Source organism: Sinocyclocheilus rhinocerous, unplaced genomic scaffold, assembly GCF_001515625.1.
Source record: "Sinocyclocheilus rhinocerous isolate Xijiao unplaced genomic scaffold, SAMN03320098_v1.1 scaffold2966, whole genome shotgun sequence".
Lineage (NCBI taxonomy): Eukaryota > Metazoa > Chordata > Actinopteri > Cypriniformes > Cyprinidae > Sinocyclocheilus > Sinocyclocheilus rhinocerous.
Genome location: NW_015634018.1, coordinates 769,761 through 795,973, shown reverse-complemented (window position 1 = coordinate 795,973; position 26,213 = coordinate 769,761). Strand labels below are relative to the sequence as shown.

Genomic DNA, 26,213 nt, shown 5'->3' with positions numbered 1-26,213 from the left:
CCTTAACTGACGAAAATGACCATAATTTGCACGATGGAAGAATTATCATCTTGTCGTATACAACCATTCAGAAACTCGGCAGAATTTATGTGACAGCTGCACCCGATGTTCATTAACTTTCATAACTGATAAGTGTCTTTTCTTTTGCCTTGTGAACTGGCCGAGCCTTAATGATTCTGTTTCTTTACATGTATTTGTTTACTGACCGTTGCATGCAATCCTGAAATACAGCTTTTTTTTTTTTTATTGGATATTCGTTGTGGTAAAAAAAAAAGATTTCGGGTCGGGTTCGGGCTCTAAATTGAACTGTGCCGCTCGGGTCGGGCCGGGTCAGACGATCTCGGGTACGGTTCGGGCTTCAGTTTAAAGCCCGTGCAGACCTCTAGTGCAGAGTTTCAGTGCATCTTCAAAGAGCTCTACACGATCCCAGCCGAGGAATAAGGCTCTTATCTAGGGAAACAATCTGTCATTTTCTAAAAAAAAAATTAAAAAAAAATTTATATACTTTTTAACCACAAATGCTCATCTTGCACTAGCTGGACTACGTAATGAGTGAAGTCCAGCTAGTGCAAGACGAGCATTTGTGGTTAAAAGTATATACATTTTTATTTTTTTTAGAAAATGAGCAATTGTTTCTCTAGATAAGAGCCTTATGCCAAGGCTGGGATCGAGTAGAGCTCTTTGAAGCTGCACTGAAACTGCAATTTGGACCTTCAGCCCGTTGGTCCCCATTGAAGTCCATTATATGGAGAAAAATCCTGGAATGTTTTCCTCAAAAACCTTACTTTCTGTTCGACTGAAGACTGAAAGACATGGGTGAGTAAATTATCAGGGCATTTTTATTCTGGAAGTACACTACTCCTTTAAGATGCTGTCTTAGAAGTTAGCTTCCTAGTTAGTGAGTGAACGGCAAAGTAGCATGTTTTGAAACGGGCTTAACTGATCTTAACTGGTTTAAATTGGTCTTGTTTTGTGGTTAAGATGGTTTAGCTAGCTGGCCATGTGACGAGCCACAAAACCTCTCTAAAACCATCAAAGCCTGATTTGAACTGCTAGGAAACCGACAAACTAACCTAGGCTAGATGTTCCCTATCTAGCAGATTCCAGATCAGTCACTTCTGAGGTTTCATGACATTTAGGATGTTGTCTTAGAAATTAGCTTGCTAGTTAGTGAATAAACAGCAAAGTAGCATGTTTTAAAACAGCGCTAATGTGTTTATGGAACCAGTCCTGCATTACAATCCATCTTAAATCAGACTAAGATGGTTTGCTGGATTAAATTGGTCTCCTTTTGTGGCCAGACCGGTGCTTAGCTCGTTAGCTGGCTGGCATCCGAGCCTGACTGTGTGACAAGAGCCACAAAACCACTCTAAGACCATCAAAATAGACTAGCCTAGCCTGATTTGAAAGGCTAAGAAACCTTTAAAAAGTTTATTTAGCCGCTTAAACGCAATTTCGATCGTCAGCACTGGTGGATAAATAAACATGGGTTTTTCTTGGAAAAAAAGGGATTATATTAGCTCACACAGAATGAGGCTAACGCTACAGGCTAGGCTAACTTGAGGCAGGGATTGGCCAGGTAAGCTGTCATTATCCGAAGAGAGATCATGTTATTAAGATGTCACACGTTAGCCAGTTTAATGAGAGCAACTTGATTGATTGCGCGAGTCCTTCATGTGATAGTGGAAAAGTCACAAGTGATTATATTTTCTTTGACAAGGAGCGCTAGCTTCGATTTCTAACCCAAACCCAGGGGTGCGGATAATCCCACAAGGCCACTGGAAACATCGCATCGCCGCTTTTCTCGCCCTTGATGATGAACGAACTAAGGTGAACGATGAAGTTTCAGGTATCAATCTTCAAAAAACATCCACACGTATCGCATTAGCTGCCAGGCCGAAGGCTGACCAACAGTTGTACCATGTTTTGGTTCTGTGTGAAAGAAATCTGTGCGATCGCCAAGAGCTCCAAGCCACCATTTCATACACTCGTCTACGTTTACTGCAGATTTCCTGCTGAATGTAAAGTGAACATCTAATATAGTATAAACAGTAATGAGTAATGAAGTGTGTGTTGTAAGATTGATTTCAGTAAAGTCGATGGACATCTGAGAACACAATGCATTCGTGAGGGCAGTTCTGGTGAAGTATGTCATCATTTTGTGTTAAAATAGACGTAATTACGACATCAGTTGCGTCCAAGTAATAAACTAAAGTAATGCATTAAATAAAAAAAATGCACATCAGGTGTGTTTTTGCTTTTTTTAAATTCAATTTATGAAGGGATAATGATTTAATTAATTTTACAGATGTAAATTTACCGATGTGATTTTGTGGGAATGTGACGTGATTATTATCTGTCAACAAAATATCTGTTATTGTTGGGGCAATTAATGCATTAGTATGAAATAATTGGAAAATAATAATGTTTGTTTATTATTCGGTCATTAAATATATTTAAAAACAGGAAAATTGGAAAAAAGTGGGGTAAGAAAAAATAAACTTAATTCAAAGAAACGATAATTTTGCTAACCCTATCGACATGATTTTGAGTAAAAAGTTTAATTTTGAATTTTTTTTTTTTTGCAGCAAAAAAAATTTCGTAGTATTTGGACAATTAATACATTTGTATTTAATAATTGGAAAATAATATTGTATTTATTATTTGATCATTTAAATATATTTTCCTATTTAAAACACTGTAAAACATTTAAATCATTTTTTCATTTTATTCAAGTACAAATATCTAAACATTGTAAAATCAAGATACATTAAACTGAGAAGCAGAATGACTTAAGATATTAAGTCTCATTTTCTGGAAAATGTATGAAAATTAAGTGAGTTTATGGTTAAAAAGAGAAAAAAATATTTTGCGAGTGGGGTCAGAAAAATAAAATTAATTCAAAGGGAAAACAAGATTATTTTACTAACTGTTTGCAGATATTCTTTCTTGTTTTCAGCTAAAAACTCACTTGATTTTGATACTTTTCAGAAAACAAGACTTCATATCTTGAATAGGTTTGCTTCTCAAATAAATGTATCTTAAATGAGATATTCTGGAAAACAAGACAATAATTCTCATAATTTTTTTTTTTTTTTTGCAGTGTACAGTTTAAATGGTTTTCTGCCTTGCATTTTAATGTGGAAATGAAAAGAAATAAATTAATGCAAACTTTGGTAAACAAATAAATGTTAATAAATATTTTTACAAATATTTTAATTAATATTGTAATTTAATAAATATTTTTAAAAAAAATGTTGCATACCACTGACTGTAGTAAAGGGGTGACCTAATAATATTTTTTTTACATCAGTTTCTATTTCAGTAATAAAATTGTCAATATTTAAAATGTGAAAAATACTTACAAAATTTTCCGACAGTAATTAATGATTCAGACAGCAATTAAATAATTTCAATTTCAATTTTTTTTTTTGCAGGTGGTAGAAAAACAAGACATTCTTGATTTGAATAGCAAAAAATCACAGACTAGCTCCTGTAAATGTTGAAAATACCTTATGTCCCCATGAGAAACAATTACCGTCCAAACCGGCCTCGAGTCTGTCTCTAATCTTTTATTTATTTTTAATCTGTTGTCTCCATCGTTTACTCTCTATTTCTTAGGGCTATATATTAATACACATTTCTTGATTCGATTTTATTTTATTTCAATTTCAGTTTGTTAGGGTTTATCTATAGTTACAGTGTCCACATTGTCTAAATGAAAGTAATTCTCTCTTAACTATTGATTTAAAGTATAAAAGGAACCTTCATCTTTGTACATTACAAAAATAGTCATTTAAAAAAATTAACAACAGGGCCTGGGTAAAACTGTGTGTAACAGTTGCTGAAAATCTGAAATGTATCGCAGTTTTGGTGGGTAAAAATGTGCGTATTAACTGCCATAGCTTGCCAAAGTCGCAAAATGGCAAAACATTTTAAACACTTTGTGAACAAATTTAACTACAGTATAAACACAATATAAGAATGTTGTGTCAAGAAATGGGAAAAGGCTCAAATGTCCTTGAATGTTGAACACAACATAAATTTGAGACCATTACAAAGCGTAGCTAAAAGCCAGTGTGGGGCTGTGGGCATTACTTTTTTTCTAATATTATCACACAGTAGAGCCTATTCATGGAATGGTACAAAAATTATTCTGTTTTTTTTCTGGTGTTTACTGAACCGTTTTGTCATTATTCGTCATATATTTCTTAAATTAAGTGATATTAAAATGACTAATTATAAAATATGCTTCACTATGAATATTTATTGCTGTATTTTAATGGTAAAATACTGAAGTTTCTTAAATTTCACGACTGTGTCCTTACGAGTTGAAATATGTTATTTTTCATTTGTGTGCTTCCACTTACTGCATCAAAAAAAAGTGTTGAATTTTCCAACCCCCAATGCCCATTGCCAATTTTGCAATGTTTTTCCAAATTATACCCTGATGCAAATTTTGCCTATATGATATGGTTTTTGCAACTAATTGCTTCAAGAGACATTTTAAAGGAATAAAAAAAAAATACATCATCAGTGCTTAGTTCTCTTAAGGTTTGTGCGATGTATAATCAGAAAATCGAAATTTTTTTCCAGCCCTTATACCACTTTACATTTACATGCTCAATATAAACTATAGAATCCCATTACAATATGCAAACATCTTATCACTGTGCGCAATGTCATCTTGTATTTTGCTGAACTTATCTGTCAAGCTGTTCTCCATGTTTCACCTGATATCAGCCAGACAGTGTTGTAGTCAGGTACTGTGGATGGTTACATCAGACGGGGTAAACAAAAGAGCTGGTTTGAATCTCAATGAACCACTGTCCTGTTCTGCTGGAAACAGCCCATTGCAGTCTAAAAGGTTAGCCAAGGCTATACAGACAAGAAACAAGGAACAGGAAACACGAGCAAACACAACACCATTACATTGGGCTTCAAAGCTTGTATCAAAAAAACGAATCATCTCTGAAGCACTGTAGAAGAGCTTATTTTTATTTTTATTTTTTTACCTTTATTTAACCAGGAAATTAAAAACTCTTGAGATTTAAAATCTCATTTACAAGAGGGTCCTGGCCAAGATAGGCAGCACATTTAGTTACACATAAAACAAAATACATTCGTTTACATACACAGAAACATACACAAATCACTCAAAACATTTACAATCAGCTTGATTCATTTTGCCATAACCACGTGATCTGTGACGTCCGAAGCTTCGTTTTCGGACACTTAACCACGTGACCGCTTCATATTCTGATTCAAATAATGCGAACCCCTTGCGCAGGTTTCAAGTGTCATGCACTTCATTCATAAGAATAAATCATAATACGAATACATATTTACATGTGTAGTTTTGTGCATGCTCAGTTTGTATTAATCCCCACTTCACAAACACTTCAACTGGCCAATCCACAATAATCTCCATTTATTTTTATCATATATGCCTACATGAGCCATGCTTATTTTTTCATAAATGTATTCACAGACTCATTTATTCATACTTTGTGTGAGTACAATGACATTTTTAGTTTTTATTGCTTTATATGGTTTTCGTAGCACAAATTGATTTATTTTTATGAAGTGGCTGGGATGTTTGGGACGCAAAGGCACCTTTTTCCACCTTTGACCACAAGATGTCATTAGTGTGCAACGTGTTGAAAAGCTTCGATGCTAGTGATGGCCGCTTTTGAAACACTGCTTCATGAAGCTTCGAAACCTTTGCGAATCAATTGTTTCGAAACAGTGGTTCGGAGCGCGTATCAAAATGCCAAAGTCACGTGATTTCAGTAAACGAGGCTTCGTTACGTCATAACTGTTTCGAAACGTTTCGAAATTTCAATAGTTCGCCTTAGGGGGGCGAATACCTCAGTTCTCAGTTTTTAATGAGACATTTGTGTAATTAAAAGAATGAGTAGTAGTTAATAGTCTCTTACTGGCATGTTTAGACAAGCTCTCCATAAAACAAACAAAACAAGCCTTGCAAATTAATAACAATTATTTTAAAGACGCATAGGCCTCTTATACAGACACTTCATTTTTAATGGTATTTTATTATTTTGATTGCATTTAATATATTACACTTTCAAGGAAGCGTTTTCATTGGGTTTGTAAAAGCTGTTTTTATGCATGTTTTGGCTGAGTTTCTGTTTCATTTACACAGTTTTGACCAGCAGGCGTCACCAGCGTGTGGTGTTTCGAGCGCTTCGAAACCGTGAATCATTTTGCGAAGCAATTGGTTCAATTGATTCGAAGCTTCGAAATGGTTCGTTTCTCCCGTCACTATTCGATACAGTTGAGGAGAAAGTCTCGGTGCTTTGCAATGCTTCATTTCACCATCGCTACATTCAACAACTGACAAAGAACAAGAGAAACACTAGGGCTATATATACAGGGGAGAACAAAAGGCCCAATGAGTTGCTATGGTAACAAACAAGGAAGGGGGTGTGGCTGATTAACTGTCATGACAACACACAGACGCTGCGTCCGAAATCGTATACTTCCATATAATATAGTATAGGCGAAAAACAGTATGTGAGGTGAGTAGTATGTCCGAATTCATAGTATTCGAAAAACAGTAAGCGAAAAGTACGCAGAATACATACTTCTTTCGCCCCGGATTCTGAAGTGCGCATTGGATGGACACTTTACTATCCCATGAGGCCACGGGAAAGGATTTATGAACGGCAGTGAAGCGACGCAACGGATGCTGGTAGGTCACGTGACCGTAACAACATGGCGGATGTAGTACGTCCGAATTTCATTTATACTACCCATATTCATACTAAATAGAACATACATTTTTAACGGTTGTGAAGTTAATTCAAATGTAGTACCTACTCAGACAGTACGCGATTTCGGACGCACCGAGGGACTAGACATGGAGAGTGATCATTGAGTAACTATGGCAACCAAAAAGGGTAACTATGGACACAAACAAGGCACACAGCAAACAGGGGCACGACGATATGTAACACATGCACGTTGAGACCTTTGTTTTTATTTTAGCGATTTTCAGTAAAATACAATCTTGAAATGTGAACCTTTACCATTGATAACATTCTTATAAACACCTTATTCCAAGTGTTATTTTAGTAGAATTGAGATACAAATCTAGTTTTTCAATTAATTTTTCAATTAGTTTTAATTTTCCTTTTTTCCATTGGTTTTAGTAATTTTCTTTTGTCCACCCCCCTCCCTTTTTAAAATTTGTCTATATAGTTATTAAAAACATTTTATTTTGGTTTTTCATTTATTTTAGTACATCAAGTTAAACAAAGCAAAAATTTTAAATGTTGCATTGGCAACTAGCTGAAATAAGTTTTTTTAAATCTATTTTTTAATTCAGTTAACACATTTTATTTCAAGTAACAACAATATTATTGATTTAGGTTTTAGTTAACTATAATAACCCTTGAAGTATCAAGACTTGTGCATAATTCAAGTAACTTTTAAAATTTTTTTTACTTTTTTTTTTTTTCAAGGGATCTTCTTTCTTATATATTTTTGTTTTATTTTCTAGTATAAATACCTATATTCTTAAACCAAGATGAATGTACCTCAGATGCAAAATGACTAGATATTAAGTCTTGTTTTCTGAAAAAAAAAAAAAAAGTTTTTGCTGAAAACAAGAAAAATATCTGCTAATGGTCTCAGAAAAATACACTTCTTTACCACACTGTGAATTGAATTTTTATTTTTATTTTAACATAGATATTTTCTTCTTGTTGTAAGTTAATTTTGATACATTTGTCAGAAAACAAAACGTAATATCTTAAGTTATTTTGCTTCTGAAATAAATGTACCTTGATTTAAGAATGCTTAGATATTTGTACTGGAAAATCAAGACAAAACTACTGAATAAGAAAAGCATTTTTTCCGCAGTGTACAGAAAATCCACAACTGATATAAACTGTATTGATTTGATCCGACAGCTCTAACTATGGTTTCCAGAAGTGTACCAAGACAAATGATTTCATAAACAGGTGCTTGACACCACACCGTAATTATACACTAGATAATGGGGAATTACGGGAGAGGTGATAAATCAGTATTCTCTTACAGCGACAGCAGCAGTATGTAAAACTACTCTACACTCCACATCATATTTCAAGCAGGAGTTCAGACCGCATTCCCGTTACGCCCCGTTTGGCAGCTGCATTGTCGGGTCCGTCTGCATGCTATGTGTAATTGAGAATTTGCATTTCCTTCGCATGAATCATTCTTCAGATGCGGATTGTGTGCGTGGCTCGCGTTGTCAATGTGATTTCATTCGTCAGTGGTTGAAACTCAACTGCTCTTATCTCCATTTCCTCTGGTCGGCCTCCCGCCACACTGTGAAAAATGATCTTCTTACTTGGTATTTCTGTCTTGTTTTCCAAAACAAATATCTAAACATTCCTAAATCAAGATACATTTACTTGAGAAGCCAAATGGTTTTGTTTTATAAAAAATGTATTTTGTTTTCTGAAAAATTAATCCAAATCAGTTGAGTTCACGCTTAAAACCAGAACAATTATCTGCCATTATGTTGAAAGAAAATTAAAACTTAATTCAGAGGGAAAACATTTATTTTTCTGACCCTATTGGAAGATAATTCTTCCGGTTTTCAACAAAAACTGACAATTTTTCAGAAAACAAGCAAGCATCTAGCAATTCCTTAGCAACCACCTAGAACACCCTAGCAACAATCTAGGTATTCCCTAGCAACTACTTACTTAACACCCTAGCAACTATCCAGCAAGTCCTTAGCAACAACCTAGAAAACCCTAACAACCATCTAGCAATTCCTTAGCAGCCACCTAAAACACCCTAGCAACAACCAAGCAATACCCTAGCAACTACCTAGAACACCCTAGCAACCATTTAGCAATACCCTAGCAACCTCATATAACACTCTAGCATCCATCTAGCAATACCTTAGCAACCACCTAGAATGCCCTAGCAACCATCTAGAAATTCTCTAGCAACTATCTAACAAGTCATTAGCAACAACATAGAAAACCCTAACAACCATCTAGAAATTCTCTAGCAAGTCCTTAGCAACAACTTAGAAAACCCTAACAACCATCTAGCAATTCCTTAGCAGCCACCTTAAACACTCTAGCAACAATCTAACAATACCCTAGCCTAGCAACTACCTAGAACACCTTGCCAACCAACTAGCAATACCCTAGCAACTTCATATAACACCCTAGCATCCATCTAGCAATTCCTTAGCAACCACCTAGAATGCCCTAGCAACCATCTAGCAAAACCCGTTCAACCCCCTATAACGTAATTTTTGTTTTTGCGGTGCATTTTGGCTCTTGTTCTGAGATAAAAAGGTAAGGTACAGTTCAAAGTTGGATTACTTTCCTTGTTTTGACTGCAGGATTATTTTAATCGATATGTCTGAGTGAGCTTTGGCTAGTAGCTACCAAACCTGCCTGAGGACCATAAACTGATACAGACTATAACTATGTTTCCATCCAAAGTTGCGAATTGAATTTATGCGCAAAATTGGAATACCGCATAAAACATTTGCAAATAAAGCACCATTTCCATACAGCGAGATGAAGACAACAATATCGTCACTTCCTGATAAACTGGTGCCAAATATCACTAAGAAAAAGGTCATTTGCTGCAGTAGGAGAAGCCACAGTGGGTCTTTTTCGTATATAATAAATTACTCGCGCCTCAGAACGCTCATACTAAATGCAATAAGCGTGGTCATGTTATCTTGCTTTTGGAGGCAGATGCCTGCTGTTTGGGAACGCAGTTGTGTAAGACAGTTCTGCGAGGTAATTATTCCGAACCACTTTGACGACAGACTTTGGCTCAGGCAACGAGATTGGTTCGCTGGTTAGTCCAGTTATGCCGCTCCATCGCGCACATGACACCTTTGATGCGCATCGAGGAATTTATTCGGTAAATATGTTTCCATCATAGTCTATGCACATGTTTTTGTATCTTATAAAAATGTATCCTACTCAGATGAGCACATACATTTTTATGCACATCTTGGCGTTTCCATTCACCGTCTTTTATGCGATACCTGAAAATGGTATTGTTAGATTGTTGCTAGTAATTATATTAAACTAAACTACTTTGATGACAAACTTTGGCTCAGGCATTTCAGAATGACCAAAGCATTTCAGATTCTGTGCAACAAGATCGGTCCACTTGTTAGTCCAGTTATGCCGTCCCATCGCGCAACGTCACATGACTGTTTTGATGCGCATCGAGAAATGTATTCAGTAAATGTGTTTCCATCGTAATTATGTGCATGTTTTATCAGATACAAAATATATCCGACTCACGTTATGCACATTTTTAGAATTTATGCGCATCTTTGCTTTTCCATTCAGAGTTTTTTAATTGTTTTATTTTATGCGACATCCCAAAATGCACATAAAAGTAGGTGGATGGAAATAGCTATTGTAGTCCCCGATCAGAAACGAGGCAGTTTAGGCTTTTGGAGTCAGTCCTCGATGCAAAGTGAACCTCATCTGCAAACAGAAAATTAGCTTCTGAAGATTTCTACATGAGGGGAACATAACTTCTTATTGACCTCTCTCGGATTCTTATCCAAGCTCTCAAAATGTGGCATTCAGGCTTTGGCTTCCAGCAGCACAATCTCAAAAAAGCCCTTCTTTCCACTCTAGACATGTCCCAGCATTCAGACTCTCAGTAATCACGCTGAGAACAGAAGCCAGACGGTGGGTTCGGCCCGGTGTATCTGCATATGCTCCTGCCTCGCGAGTCCTGGATTGAAAACGCTCATGACTCGGCATTCATTATCCATTCCAAGCTATGGCTGAATGGCGGAGCATTGGGGATTTATGTCGGTCCAGGTTGCCATTTTTATGTTGTCGGCAGCTCTAGTAAAGGTCATCTAGATGGTCCAATTTGAGGTCAAACGGTTTCCATTACAGTAGCCTTCATTGTTAATTAAAAGGCGGCACAACAAACTAGCGTAAATGCTGCTGTTTGTACAACTAGAGAATGTCACATCCAGATTTCTATATTTTCTAAAGAAAACGTGAAAGCTAGATCATTTCTAGGTCGTTCTATCTGGTTGCTAGGGCATCGTGGGTAGTTGTTAGGAAATTGCTAGATGAATGCTAGACTGTTATAGGTAGTTGCTTGAGAATTTCTAGGTAGTTGCTAGGACGATAGCTATAGGGTATTATTAAAATGGTTTCTAGGGCGTTCTGCATGGTTTCTAAGGTCTTGCTAGATGGTGGCTGGGGTGTTCTAGGTAGTTTCTAGGGAATTACTAGCTCATTGCTAGGGCGTTCTGTGTGGTTGCTAGGGTGTTATGGTTAGTTGCTAGGAAATTGCTAGATGGTTGCAAGGGTATTCTAGGTGGTTGCTAGGGAACTTTTTGTGTTTGCTATGGAGTTGCTATATGGTTGCTGGGGTGTTTTAGGTATTTGATTGGGAATTGCTAGATGGTTGCTAGGGTGTTATGGGTAGTTCTTAGGAAAGTGCTAGATGGTCACAGGCGTATTCTAAGTGGTTGCTAGGAAATTTTCTAGGTGGTTGCTTAGGCATTTTTTGTGGTTGCTATGAAATTGCTAGATGGTTGCTGGGGTGTTTTAGGTAGTTGGTTGGGAATTGCTAGATGGTTGCTAGGGTATTCTAGGTGGTTGTTAGGGAATTGCTAGATGGTTGCTAGGGTGTTATGGGTAGTTGTTAGGAAACTGCTAGATAGTTGCAAGGGTATTCAAGCTGGTTGTTAAGGAATTTCTAGATGGTTGCTAAGCTGTTCTATGAGGTTGCTATGGAATTGCTAGATGGTTTCTGGGGTGTTTTAAGGTAGTTAGTTGGGAATTGCTAGATGGTTGCTAGGGCATTCTATGCGGTTGCTATGGAATTGATAGATGGTTGCTGGGGTGTTCTAGGTGGTTGCTAGGGAATTATTGTATGACTGCTAGGTGTTATAGGTAGTTGCTTGGGAATCAGACTTAAAGGGATAGTTCACCAAGAAATGAAGATTCTGTCATCATTTACTCACCCTCATGTCGTTCCAAACCCGTAAGACATTCGTTCATCTTCGGAACACAAATGAAGATATTTTTAATGAAATCCGAGAGATTTCTGTCCCTGCACTGAAAGTCTATGCAACTTTCACATTGATGCTTCAAAAAGTTCATAAAGAGATCATTAAACTAATCCATATGAATTGAGAGTTGTAGTCCACATTTTCTGAAGAGACTTGAATAGATTTAATTTAAGCTTTTATATTTACATATTTACATTGATCAGTGAACACAAACAGAGGCTCAAACGTACTTGATTGACGCGCAACAACAAACCTGATCGGTTCTTACAGAAGCTCAAATGTGGTGCGTAACACACGACAATGAACCTCATTGGTTCTCACATGTCAAGCATGCTTGAGCTTCTGTTTGCCATAACTGATGTGTGCATTGATGAATGTTTATATGTGAATAAAAGCCTAAATTAAATCTGTTCATCATATAAAGCAACCGCGTCTCGAGCTGACTAAACTGCTCTATTCATATGGATTAGCTTTGCAATCTCTTTATGAACTTTTTGAAGTGTCAAAGTAATAGTTGCATAGACCAGGGGTCTTCAACGTTTTTCAGGGTAAGGACCCCTTAGGCGACAGAGACATGGAGCAGGGACCCCCGATACAAACGTGTCAAGCAGAGCTACATATTAGGCATACAGCCTTCAATATTAATAGAAACTAACCATATTATGATTAAGAATAAATTATATTCAGAGCGCAAACTCAAAAATGCAATGGAGCGTTTGCTAAATCTGTTTCGCCAATTATATTATATCTTTACAGTATCATCTGAGGGTGCTCTTGCTTTCGTTTTAGGGTGCTTATATTTAAAATGGACTTTGACATACAATACGACCACATTTTGCTATAAGTTTGATTGCAACATATAATCACTGTTAATAGTGTTTGCCATTTTCTGAATACATGTCATTAACTAACTGCATGATTTTTACTGTACATTTCTGCCATTGACATAGTCACCACTGATAAGCTACTCCTAAATATAATGTAGAAACTTTAATTTTCTGTAAAGCTGCTTTGCAACGATTTGTAGCATGAAAAGTGCTATACAAACAAAGAATTATGAATTGAATTACTTGCCGGACCCCCGGTTGAAGACTGTCAACGGGGGGGCAGAAATCTCTCACATTTCATTCAAAATTTCTTTGTTTGCATTCCGAAGATGAACGAATGTTGCTTTGAAATGACATGAGGGTGAGTAAATGATGACCGAATTTTCATTTTTGGCTGAACTATCCCTTTAAATACCCAGAACTCCAATACATGCATGTTATTCTCAGGCCTGCATTGGATTCTTTTGACAAATCCCATTACAGATACGTTTAACTCAAGGAGTTAAACTCTGGAGAAAGTATACGTTAGCATTCCCATTCATCCTAATGGCAGTTGTTGGGTCACCGGTGAAACATCTGTGTAATTGCAAAACAACCACACATACATGCTGAGGCTAACTGGAACATGTTAACCAGCCAAACCCTGACCAAATGACAGTCTGGGGTAAATCACCATCTTTACTCTTCTGGTTTGCTCAATTCGGTTGTGTCATCTGCCTATGAAGTGCTAGCACAGCGCATAAATTAACTCAGACAAATGAAATGAGTCAAAGTGTGGTTTTCCACAGGACATTTGTGTAAACTCTGCTATTAGCATTTACAGAAAATAGAGGTTGATCATTTCACTGACTCGCACGCTTTGGTATTCAAGACGGTTTGGTATTTTTATTCACCTTGTCGTTTATTAGTGCCATTTATTACTCTAACATTATGTAACTTTAGAGCATAATTAGTCTGTTCATGGCAAGACATGGTTTTGTTCATGGTTTTAACTTCAAACCGTTTCTTCTGGCTAAAATACGAGTCCATAATCCATAATAACGCTTCCTCAAGTGACATCTCTTTGGCCAAGCATTCAAATAATGTGTCTCATAGTCTTGTACTGCAGTTATATCTGATCAAATGCACATTATCATTATTTTGCTTCGGTTGAACACATCATTTTTTGCTTGGTTGGAACAGCAGCTACACTGTTTTTTTTCTCTATTTGCTTCTCTGTTTCTGCTATGGGATGGGCATCCCAAAGTAACTAGGAATTACACAAGCTTCAGTCTGGATCCAACTCTTAAGAAGATCTGAGATGACCGGACACCTGAGAAGAGACAATGCCAACCCCTCAGAGGACCTTGTATGATGCCAAGCCTGAAACAACTTGCAAAACGTCCAAATCTTGCTATAAGTTTGATTGCAACATATAATCACTGTTAATAGTGTTTGCCATTTTCTGAATACATGTCATTAACTAACTGCATGATTTTTACTGTACATTTCTGCCATTGACATAGTCACCACTGATAAGCTACTCCTAAATATAATGTAGAAACTTTAATTTTCTGTAAAGCTGCTTTGCAACGATTTGTAGCATGAAAAGTGCTATACAAACAAAGAATTATGAATTGAATTACTTGCCGGACCCCCGGTTGAAGACTGTCAACGGGGGGGCAGAAATCTCTCAGATTTCATTCAAAATTTCTTTGTTTGCATTCCGAAGATGAACGAATGTTGCTTTGAAATGACATGAGGGTGAGTAAATGATGACCGAATTTTCATTTTTGGCTGAACTATCCCTTTAAATACCCAGAACTCCAATACATGCATGTTATTCTCAGGCCTGCATTGGATTCTTTTGACAAATCCCATTACAGATACGTTTAACTCAAGGAGTTAAACTCTGGAGAAAGTATACGTTAGCATTCCCATTCATCCTAATGGCAGTTGTTGGGTCACCGGTGAAACATCTGTGTAATTGCAAAACAACCACACATACATGCTGAGGCTAACTGGAACATGTTAACCAGCCAAACCCTGACCAAATGACAGTCTGGGGTAAATCACCATCTTTACTCTTCTGGTTTGCTCAATTCGGTTGTGTCATCTGCCTATGAAGTGCTAGCACAGCGCATAAATTAACTCAGACAAATGAAATGAGTCAAAGTGTGGTTTTCCACAGGACATTTGTGTAAACTCTGCTATTAGCATTTACAGAAAATAGAGGTTGATCATTTCACTGACTCGCACGCTTTGGTATTCAAGACGGTTTGGTATTTTTATTCACCTTGTCGTTTATTAGTGCCATTTATTACTCTAACATTATGTAACTTTAGAGCATAATTAGTCTGTTCATGGCAAGACATGGTTTTGTTCATGGTTTTAACTTCAAACCGTTTCTTCTGGCTAAAATACGAGTCCATAATCCATAATAACGCTTCCTCAAGTGAAAAGTCCATCTCTCTCACATCAAAATCCACTCACATGTTTGTTTAGAGCTGTTTTGGCTTGTAAACGGTGCTTGATCTGTGCAGATTTCTCTCCTGATTCAGTCCAGAACACTGACTCACTGCAGGAAGAGTTATTATAGACTCATATTTTAGCTGGAAGCAATGTTTTGAAGTTAAAAACCTCTTAATGATAGATTAAATATTAGATCTAAGAGTTAAATTTACAGTTTAGAGTTAAACTGACTTTCTCTTGAAACAGTTATGCTTCTTGTTGGTTTTTGTTATCTGATATGAACATTTGGGGTTTTTATAACATCTTATGTTGTTTTATTAATGTTTATTGCATTGTTTTAGTGTCGTGTGCTACCGTCCAAACTCGGTCCTGGAGGGCCGGTGTCCTGCAGAGTTTAGCACCAACCCTAATTAAACACACCCAGCTAATTAAGGTCTTACTAGTCATACTAGAAACTTCCAGGCAGGTGTGTTGAGGCAATTTGGAGCTAAACTCTGCAGGACACCGGCCCTCCAGGACCGAGTTTGGACTCCCTCGTGCTATAAACTAAGCTAGCCATTGTTTTTATATCTCATGGAGAAGTAATTTGTGTGCATTTGACCTGTTTGTCTTTATATGACATCATTCTTTTGTCTCTTTTGAAGTCCTCTTGGAAACACATTGGACTCGAATAAAGCGCAAAACCGTCTGCACGCACATCCAACATGTGTGACGCGTTTTTCATGTGGCGTGAAGACGCAGTGACACATGCCATCCTGACAATTGGACGCCATAAAAGCAGCAGATTGGTAGTCCTTTAAAGATTTTAATGAAGCTAAATCAAAAAATTACAGCCATGGTGACAAACAAGACCATCGTTTTATGCGGACGCTTCAAACACCGCCATGCCGCAACAATCACCCATCTGGTGTAACAGTGAGCTTATTTTGAAGTGTGCTCTTAAAACTGTAAAAGAAGGGATGTCAAGGAACAAAGCATTTCTGTGGTTTGTTGGGTTTCTCTGTCAACAGAAATGAACCATCTGAACAGATGAGTGACATACTAGTGCCATTAGCAGGAAGTACTGAAGAGTCATTACTTCATAAGTGTGTGTGCGTCCATCTGTGGGCCGCCACGTTTACATTTGTTAAAAAATCCCTACTGAAGACCTCACGTTTTGTCTCGTTGGAAAGAAAAATCACAGATGATCTCTTAATATCTCAGTTGTTTCTCCTAGGCAGATTATGGGGAGCAAATGGAGACTTTTGTTCAAATCAGATGATTCTCCTTATAATAACATAAAGCTGGATGGTATACATATAATATAGACAATTGCAATTTATCAAAATAATTTGATTTTTTTTGTATTTTAATTTTTATTTCAATTTTAAAGCCATTTTTGTGTAATTTAATGCTGTACACATCTGTAATGTCTTTCAATTGCCTTTATTTGAGGCCTTTTATATGGACAATTGCAATTAATTTAAATGTTTTTTATTTTTATTGCTAATTTTAAATTTTATTTCTTAATTCTGTAGACATCTTTCTTTGAGGGCTTTTATATAGACAATAATTGCAATTAATTTGACTGCATTTTAAATTTGTATTAATTTTATTTTAATTTTAAATTTAATTTTAAAGTCTAATTTAGTGCTGTACACATCTGTAATGTCTCTGAATGTCCTTAATTTGTGGGCTTTTAAATAGAGAATTGCAATTAATTTGATTGCATTTTTATTTTTTTAAATTAATTTAATTTTAATTTTAAAGCCATTTTTGTCTAATTCAGTACTGTGCACATTTGTAACGGGCTTTTATATGGACAATTTATATATATACAAATGCAATTAATTTGATTGCATTTATACTTTTCTATTTTTATTTTATTAATTACATTTTAAATTCTAATTTTTAATTTTAAAGTAAGTCGCTTTTGTGTATTATTCAAAGTTGTACACATATGCAATGTCTTTATTTGAGGGCTTTTATATAGACAATTTCAATTAATTTGATAGCATTTTAACGTTTTTTACTTTAAAAAAATAATGTAATTTTTTTCTTTGCTTTTTTACATTTATTTAGATATTTTGCATGTCGTTGATGTTATTTAAGGCATTTTCAAGCTGAAATTTTTAAGTAATTTTATTTAAGATGGCGACCTCAAAGAAAACTCAGCATGACTAGACATTCACTGCATTGCTTGTATTAGTGCATACCGCTAGTCCCTGAAATTAAACTAAGTCATAAATCTAAAAACTCCTGTTAGCTGATTGAATTGTTTGTTATCAGGAGTTGTAGGCATGCCAGCTGCTATTAACCACTGACAGGCACTGCCATACCACAAACACACACAAAGTACCACCCAAATCCAGTTTGCACGCATACACAATACTATATTTCTTGTGTTGCCATGACAACGTTTTTCTTCTAAGAATGCTGAGTATTAATTCTAAGCTTTAAAGTATTAGCTTTTCAGAACATGCTTATTAAATGTACTCCATATAATCCAGTGAAATCATATGTGTAATCCTGGGCGGTTGCAGTAAGGTGTTTGCTTTTTTTACCACAAGGGGGAGTGTTGTTTTCTCATTACGCAGAGAGTCTCTTTCTGAACCTGAACCTGCAAGCAAAAAATAAATAAAAAATATTTTTTAAACACATCATTGAATTAGACAAAGACTTACTTTTACTTTTTAAAAAATGTAAAAATTCAATCCAATTGATTGCAATTGTCTATATAAAAGCTCTCAAATAAAGACAATTTAAAGACATTACAGATGTGTACAGCATTGAATTAGGCAAAAAGAGGCTTTAAAATAAAAATAAAAAATGATTTAGTTTTTTTGTAGTGCACTTATTTGAAATGCTCCCTGTTTTAGTTTTATGCAAATATGCATCTTTTCAATCTCTTTTAAACCATCAGCCTCTTATAAACAGATTTGATGATTTTTCTCTTTAACTTTCTTAGAGGATATGAAAATAGACACAAATCAATTGAAACAAGTCAGTTGTTGACATACAGAGCTATAAAGTCTATGCTGATAATATAGCTCAAATAACTGTGTTTCTGCCAAATTTGATGAGAAATGTTCGGGTTCATTTTGAGTTTTGAAGACTTTATGATTTTGGGAACATTGTTGAGATCTATTTTGAAGCTGTAGAGGAGAAACATGTGACACTTCAAATCTCTTTGCTTCCCATTTAATCTGAAATAGAAACGATTGAAACATCTTATGGAAGTGCATCCTAAAAACCAAGCACTGTTTTAAATGCATTACTAAATCTAACGTTTGCATCCACAAAACATGTTTTTATGGTGGCACATTGCATGCAAATCTGTTAGTAAACCAACCACTGATTCAAATGCATTGCTTCATATATTGTTTGACACACACACACACACACACACACAAAATACAAATTTTCCCCCCCCCCCCCAAAAAGAAAAAGAAAACATTTTTTGATTGTAATGTATAAAGGTACAGAATCATGCAGACTTATGCAAGAGACTCTCTCATGTCCCTCCCCCTGTAGCCCAGTTCATGAAATATCAGCTATGAGACATGTATGCATGGAACAATCACTTAGTTGCATGATTGTGCAATAGACTTACAGCCAATTTCATTATGAAAAGGGAGGGTTGAGCCTCGATGCCTTTCATTTGCAGTCCGTGCAGCCAAAGCACGTGCTTCATGCCTGTAAAATGCTCTCATCTGTGAGCGTAAAGCTGAAGGGGCGTGGATAAAGGCTTGAGTTACCTGCCCTAGACTTTCACCTGCGGAGAAATGGAAAGAATTTAACAAACCACCAGCAGCAGCAGCAGCGGCAAGTCGATGAGCCTGGAACATAAAACCGTCTGCATTCCACCCCAGAGAGAGGAGGAGGAACTCGAAGCGCACGGCAGGTTCACCTGAAAACATTCGACTCGCTCCTCCTTGAAAACGCAGCGTTTGTAAGCCTCAATCTCACTTTCAGACCCGAGAACGAGACGGCTAAGCATCCCAGAGGGTGAGCTGAACCCTGACTATGGCTCTCAGGTTTCTAACATTACAGGGAATCAGAAAGACACGTCGGAGAGACAGAAAGAGCGTGTTTACCTGTGCAGGTGGAACGGAGTGGCCGATGTGAGCTGGATTTCTGCACTGATTGGACACCATGGTCAGACCCCTACGCTTGTGGATCTTTAACGTGCTCCTGTGTTTCGGCATCATTTATTCTCGACTCGGGTAAGCAGAGGATCTACTTTATGCTAAGTATGTGCTTTATATGCAAAGCATTTGATGTTTACGTTTGGGTAGTTGACACATAAGGTCATTTCCATGTAGAGTTATTATAGTTAACTAAAACCATAATTAAAAAAAACATTATTTACTTGAAATAAAATAAACATTAACTGAAATCAAATAAAATATAAAAAAGCCTTGCATTTCAGCTAGTTGTATTTAGTTTAACCTGACGTAAATTAATAAAAAACTACCGAAATATAAAAAACAGCAAAAAACAAATACCAGTAAAAAAGTAAAAAACACACAACACAATTACTAAACAATCTTACATTTAAAATGAAAACAGAAAGTATTCAAAAAAATAATAAAAAAAATAATGATACTAAAATAACAGTCCATGAGCTGCCTTTTTTAATCAACATCAAGATTTTAATTTAAAGTTTATAGAAATCTATGTACATTTTAGATAATTAAACCATTTTAATCAATTTTCTGCCTTCACTAGTTCTTATTAAATGGTCCTGCAGTGTTTTTAAGAGAGCAAATATCCATATATGTTTCTTATTAGTATGAGATCATAAAAGATGCATTAGCAAAAGGCTGTTTAACAGTTTTTGATGGATTATGGCATTTCACAACACAGAACGTGTCAACTTTCCACAAGTATTTCATGTCAACTACCTGCAAAAGTAAATATCTGCACTTATTACAGGTTATTACACCCAAACACTAACCCAACATTTAACATCTTGATTCATTTTGGAGGTTGAAATGCCACATTTGCTGAATAAAATTGCTTTTGTTATGGCATTTTGTCCTGCATTTGTACCGAGCTTAGATTGGCGCACTTTCTAATCTAAAAGACTGCATTGCAATTATTACGATTATAAATACATGCAGTTGATCAGTATGCACTAAAAGTGATATTCAGATCTGTACAACTGCTCACTGATCCTTTAAAGCCGGAGTTTAGGGTCTTCACGTGAGTGAATTTGATCTTTACAGCTATTTTTCACTGCATTTGGTCCATGTTTTTCTTAGTTAACTAGTTTAGAGGAAGATCCATGCTGTGGTTTTCTCTTGCTTTCACCTCTCTGTACCCTCAGTAATAACAGCATGCCGAGTTGTATTTCCACATTCCTTCACCCTCCAGTTTTGCAAGACCTCACCTGAATTCTTGAGGGATTTGTTCGTATGAGAGGGTCGCCTGTCATCTAGTCTATTCATGATTTACTTGATATATATATATAACTCTTTGCTCTCATTTATTTGTTTTTATTCAGTGCATATGTACTGCCACATGAGAAATTATACTCTCAGCAATGCAAAATGGAATTAGGTTATCATATCTAGATCTGCGTATGCCTTTGCGTGCACAAACAGATCATAGTTTATCCACCTTTGAAGTGGAAATCCATTCATCCCGCTGTTATTTATCTGAAACAGGTGATCATACAGCTTAGAGCAACTTATAAAATAGAAAACCACCTCATGAGTCACTTTTTTTTTTCTCATTTTTGGAAGCACATTTGTCATTATGTCACAGTTCTGAGATTAATGGTGCAATCTTTAGCAGACATAAGGTGGCTCACAATACCTCACATGACTGGAAGCATGCTTTGAGATCTCTAGATAATGTGGGGTCTCGTCAGGTCACCCCTGAGGCTTGATATCTGTCACTATACCCCCTTTACTCTCTTTCACTATGATGGCATACAGCACATGCAGGTACAAGCACTGCATTTCACTCAGCGCATTAATAAAGCTGGCCTATAGATTTATGGGTTATCACTTGGACCAGCGTCCTCGTGTTTTATCTTCTAAAAAAGTTCCTTAATGTTCAATTTAGAACCTACAAAGAACATTTTAGCTGAAAAAAAAACACAGATTAAGACTGTTTACCAAAGAGGGTTCTGCTGTTGCTACAAGCCGTAATATATAGTGAATAAAGTGAAAAGTAATGACAGTATTAATGGTCTGTCGATTCAAAGATTCTAAAAGAAAGTGCTCAGCATCTGCTGTTGCTATGGTGACTCGTGCAACACAATTTCTGTTCGCGACTCGCGAGCGTCTATTTAATGCCACGTGAAAATACATACATTTTTCATACAAGTATAGGCATTTAACACCGTTTTAAGAAGGTTGAGTGACCACAGAAAAGCTAGTCAGGTAGCGTATTTTCACTTTGCAGTAAATAAATGCTCACAAACGCAAGTTGCTGAATAGGTAACCATAGCAACCGCTGGCACGCTCTCCGTCAGGATCATTATTGGATGAAAAACTGATGAAACAGTTATAGTAATAAGTATTTATGGTCTGCCAATTCAAAGATTTAAAAATAGAACGCGCTCATCTTCTACTGTTGCTATGGTGACTTCCGCAGCAATGTTTGCAAGCGAATTTGAAAATTCATGTTTTTGCATATAAGCAGTGTTGAGGAATGTTACTTTTAAAAGTAATGCATTACAATATTGCGTTACTCCCTAAAAAAGTAACTAATTACGTTACTTAGTTACTTTTTATGGAAAGTAATGCGTTATATTACTTTTGCGTTACTTTCGCGTTACTTTTTAAATATGAGCAGCGATTACGTAACGCGCATTACTTGTAATGAGTTACCCCCAACACTGCATATAAGTATATGCATTTAACAGAATTTTAAGAAGGTTGAGTGACCACAAAAAGTTAGCCAGGTAGCCTATTTCCACGTTGCAGTAAATAAATGCTCATGCTGTATAGGTAACCATAGCAACCGCTCGCACGCGCTCCGCCAAGATCATTATTGGACAGAATATCGATAAAACATGTTTACTGTCATTGTTTATCACATTATTATAGGTTTGCATATCCCGACAACGTAATGTTTTGTTTTGAAAGTCATTTAAATTGCGTGTTTGGCGCTAAAATACATGTTAGCCACAGAAAATACCTTTATAAAGTAGAGCCCAGGAAGTGGCTGTATAACTCGCACGCTGATTTAAAGTAGCAAGACCTCACCTGAATTCTTGAGGGATTTGTTCGTATGAGAGGGTCGCCTGTCATCTAGTCTATTCATGATTTACTTGATATATATATATAACTCTTTGCTCTCATTTATTTGTTTTTATTCAGTGCATATGTTTAAAGTAAACCGAATGGATATTTTCAGTGGAATGCATATATGTGGAACTTCTGTGACAATATGTGAAGCTGTAGGGATCGTCGGTTACCTCTCAAGCGGGCACGGGTGCGCTCTCAGTGTGGCCCCTAGTGGCCCCTTTATCCAAAAGTGGGCGGATGGTGGTGTGATGGTGCCGTCCTCTGCCCAATGGCAGCCCGGAGTCTCCGGAGAGGAGAGAGCCACTTCTGCTTCCATCCCCAAACCCCCCAAAAACCCATCAGCCCGCTCCGACTGAACGAACCGCGCGATGACACAACGCGTCTGGGAGTTACGCGCAGCCTAAAAGAAGGACGCGCAACTGGAACTAAACGCGTCTCGTTCTCTCAGTCCGTCAGAAAAGCGTCCGTATGTCACCATGATCCTCTTCTCCTCGCGCAGTGTGCTGCTGTCTGTCTATTACCCGCAGATCTTCCTCATCCTCACCAGCGGGAGCTACCTGTAAGTCTCTAAACGTCTAAATCTGTTGGTTTCATGTTCGTGCGATGCAAGACTAAAGTTTGGACGCGCTTGACTAGATTTCTTTCGCAGTGCTTTACAGCGAGCCTATATATGAATCGCTTTACAAAACGAACATATAAATGAATGTTTTGAAATGTATTAGTTGGACAGGTGATGGAAAGCCACCTAACAAGTGTCTAGCATGCGTGGGATCTCCTTTGATACTGTTTGAAAAACATCCCACATCCTTCACAATATCCCAAAGGAACATGTACAGGATTCCTGTTGGATTTTCTATCATAATATGGAACTAATTTAAGATCCCATTGGATTAATTCTTTTTTTTTTTTTTGATTGCTTATGGAATACTGGACAGATGGAGTTTTTGGTGTGCAGTTTTACTGGGAATTGTCATAGCTTTGTTGGGAATTGCATTTTAAAAGATCTAGTTTTTGTTTTTATGTTTGGAACTTTAAGGAAAATTCATGCTTAGGATCCTTTAGAATTGCTGGCTTTTATATATATATTTATTTTTACTATGAACTTGGTTGATGAATGTCCGAAGTGAGCAGAGCTCGAATCTAGACAAAGAAGAAGCTCAGATATAAAATAGATTTCATTTGCATCACTACATCATTCCCAGAATTCCTTTTGAGGGGTTTTCATCACTTAACCATTATTCTAAAATGTTGAAAATAGTCAGAAGAAAGAGCGAGTAGATGTGTCTAAACCTCTGACTGATCATGTTCGAGAATGGATTAATAAAACATTAACGTTTAGCATTGATCCGGGGAGATTTCTGCATCTGGACTGGTTTTTCTGAAAGAACCTGTGATGCATTGAATAAATACGGTAGTTAATATTTGATTTAGATAAGCTTAATGAATGATTCCATGTTGATGGTGTTAATTAGACACTTAGGAACTTGTGTTAAAATGCAAGATTGAGTTTAATCTAATTTGTTAGATTTTTTCTTATTCTCATGTAAATCTGAAACTTTAAAGGGAAGTCCATGATCTTTCAATCTAAAAAATGTTTTGTCAGGTATTTTGTATTTTGTCAGGTTTTATTCTGATTATTTAATACGGCTGAATCATCGTAATCATTTTTAGGGTCAGGATAGATAGAAGTACCTCCTTAATGTAACAATAACTGAAGATTTAATCTTGTTACAGTGTAGAAGAGGGTATTAAAGTGCAAATCTGTTTCAGGCTGGTAAATGTAAGTGTTCAGTGTTGAAGATGAATGGAAGAGAATTTCATTTGGCCACTGAGTGGCAGAGAAGTTCAGTAAGAGCCATAAATAAAGTCTGTGTTCAATTATGAGTTACTTTGGTTTTACAGACAGACGGTTCCTCGGTTCAACCTTCACCTGCGCTAAACACCAACTCAAACACGTTTTGCATGTAAATGCATTTGATTGCAATAATACTAATGAAGTAGGGTACAATGGGGCTAGTTGTCACACTGAATATTTCTCATTTAATGTTGATTTCTGCGCAGACACAAAGCCTAAAGCAATTGAACATCACCACTGTTATTGCGCAAGAAAAAAAAAAGGTACAGTTTGGTTAATGCACATTGATCCCTATAGCGGGGCAAGTTGTCACGATATATGGGGTCATCTATTTATATTACAGGCCATTTTAAGACTTTTCAGCATAATGTAAACAATGAGAATGAAACCACAAGAATATAGAAGCTAACATACGTGCATCTGGCCTACATAGATTGAAATTAAATTCAATTGAATAAACTGCATGTGACAACATGCCCCGACCTGGCTTTTATGAATTCTACATTTTACAAAAATGTGCATTGTAAAAATTTAATAGACAACTAGGTATTTGAAAAAGCATTGCTAGAGAAAACAAGTATTTGTGTGATTTGACTCAAAGTCCTTATGCCAACTACTCTGTGTGACAACTAGCCCCAGTCTCCCCTAGATTTACATTCATACATATATTTACGTTTCAAGTACATTGTATTTGCATCTTGCCCAAATGAACATATGAACAGCATGTTTGACTCACAGCGATGCATTTGGTCTCCAAGCTGGTCTGTAAATTTTTCCTCCTAATAATTTCTTCCCAAACCTTTGTTGTGTCTCTTTGTCAAATGACCTCCAGACCAAAGTCCTAATTTAGCAGCTGGAGACCCCAAACTCAATTTTCAAAATAGATGTGGGTTTTTGCTGGCGTTTAAGTGGGTAAGTCTATGTAAAGCATTGGTTTGCACATCACAGATGACACTGTTGTTTGCTTTTACGTTTTAAACCATATTTATTCGGCACGTTGCAAATTTGATACATTTTGTGGAATTAAGGGCTTTTAAAGCAAGGAAGTGCATGGTCGGTGCTCTTATACTCACTAATATTTATGGGAATGTTTGAGTTTTTTAGGAAGCAAGAGGAATCCGGGAATCTCTCACATGGTGAATCTACTTCATCTGAACGATTTTTAATACAGTTGACTAATTCAAACTAGTTTTATAAGTAAAATTTGGTTTCTAACACTATAGACGTTGGTAATTAGTATAGTGGTTGAGTTCCAATAAAAAAAATTAAAAAAAAACTTTTACATTTGGTCCCCTTCAATTCTACACTGTAAAAAATGATTGTGATTTTAACAGTAAAAGACTGTAAAAATGCTACAGTAAAAACCTGTTAATTGGTTAACAGTAAGTATCCATAATATATTCGGTGAATAAATGTAATTACATTTAACATAATTTTACAGTAAAATACTGTTTTAGGAAGTGAAAAAGAAAAAGTCATTGTATAATTTACAGCGAAAAACCGTAAAAATTGACACTCCCAGAATTCCCTGCATGACACTTCATAGTTGATGTTTTTTGTTGAAAACATGTTTCTTAGTTTTTTCTTATCAGTTGTGTACATTAGGGTTTAATCTTACATCTAATGTTGTTAAATTAATGTTTATTGCATTATTTCAGTATCATGTGTGTCACCATGATGGGGTTTAGTGTTTGTGTGAATGACACTGTGCACCTTCTATATATAAGTATTGTCCTCCTCAGCTTGTAGAAAAGCTGTTTGTGATGAGCTTTGGTTCATCATGT

At 36.3% G+C, this 26,213-nt stretch overlaps 1 protein-coding gene across 3 annotated transcripts in view; it reads left to right on the top strand.

The window, feature by feature from the left end:
* Nucleotides 1–26,213, top strand: part of LOC107745105 (protein Wnt-7b-like) — a 64,326-nt gene that overhangs the window by 6,607 nt on the left and 31,506 nt on the right. Inside the window, exons 1-2 of one of the 3 annotated variants that reach the window (XM_016558942.1) lie at nt 19,280–19,317; nt 19,415–19,535. The exons of 1 other annotated variant lie outside the window; for it this stretch is intronic. In XM_016558942.1, coding sequence (XP_016414428.1) covers nt 19,465–19,535 — 71 coding nt within the window. In that variant the 5' untranslated portion in view covers nt 19,280–19,317; nt 19,415–19,464. Of the gene's footprint in view, nt 1–19,279; nt 19,318–19,414; nt 19,536–22,923; nt 23,134–26,213 lie in introns of those variants that run through there. One more of the 3 variants, XM_016558941.1, reaches the window with a different exon arrangement.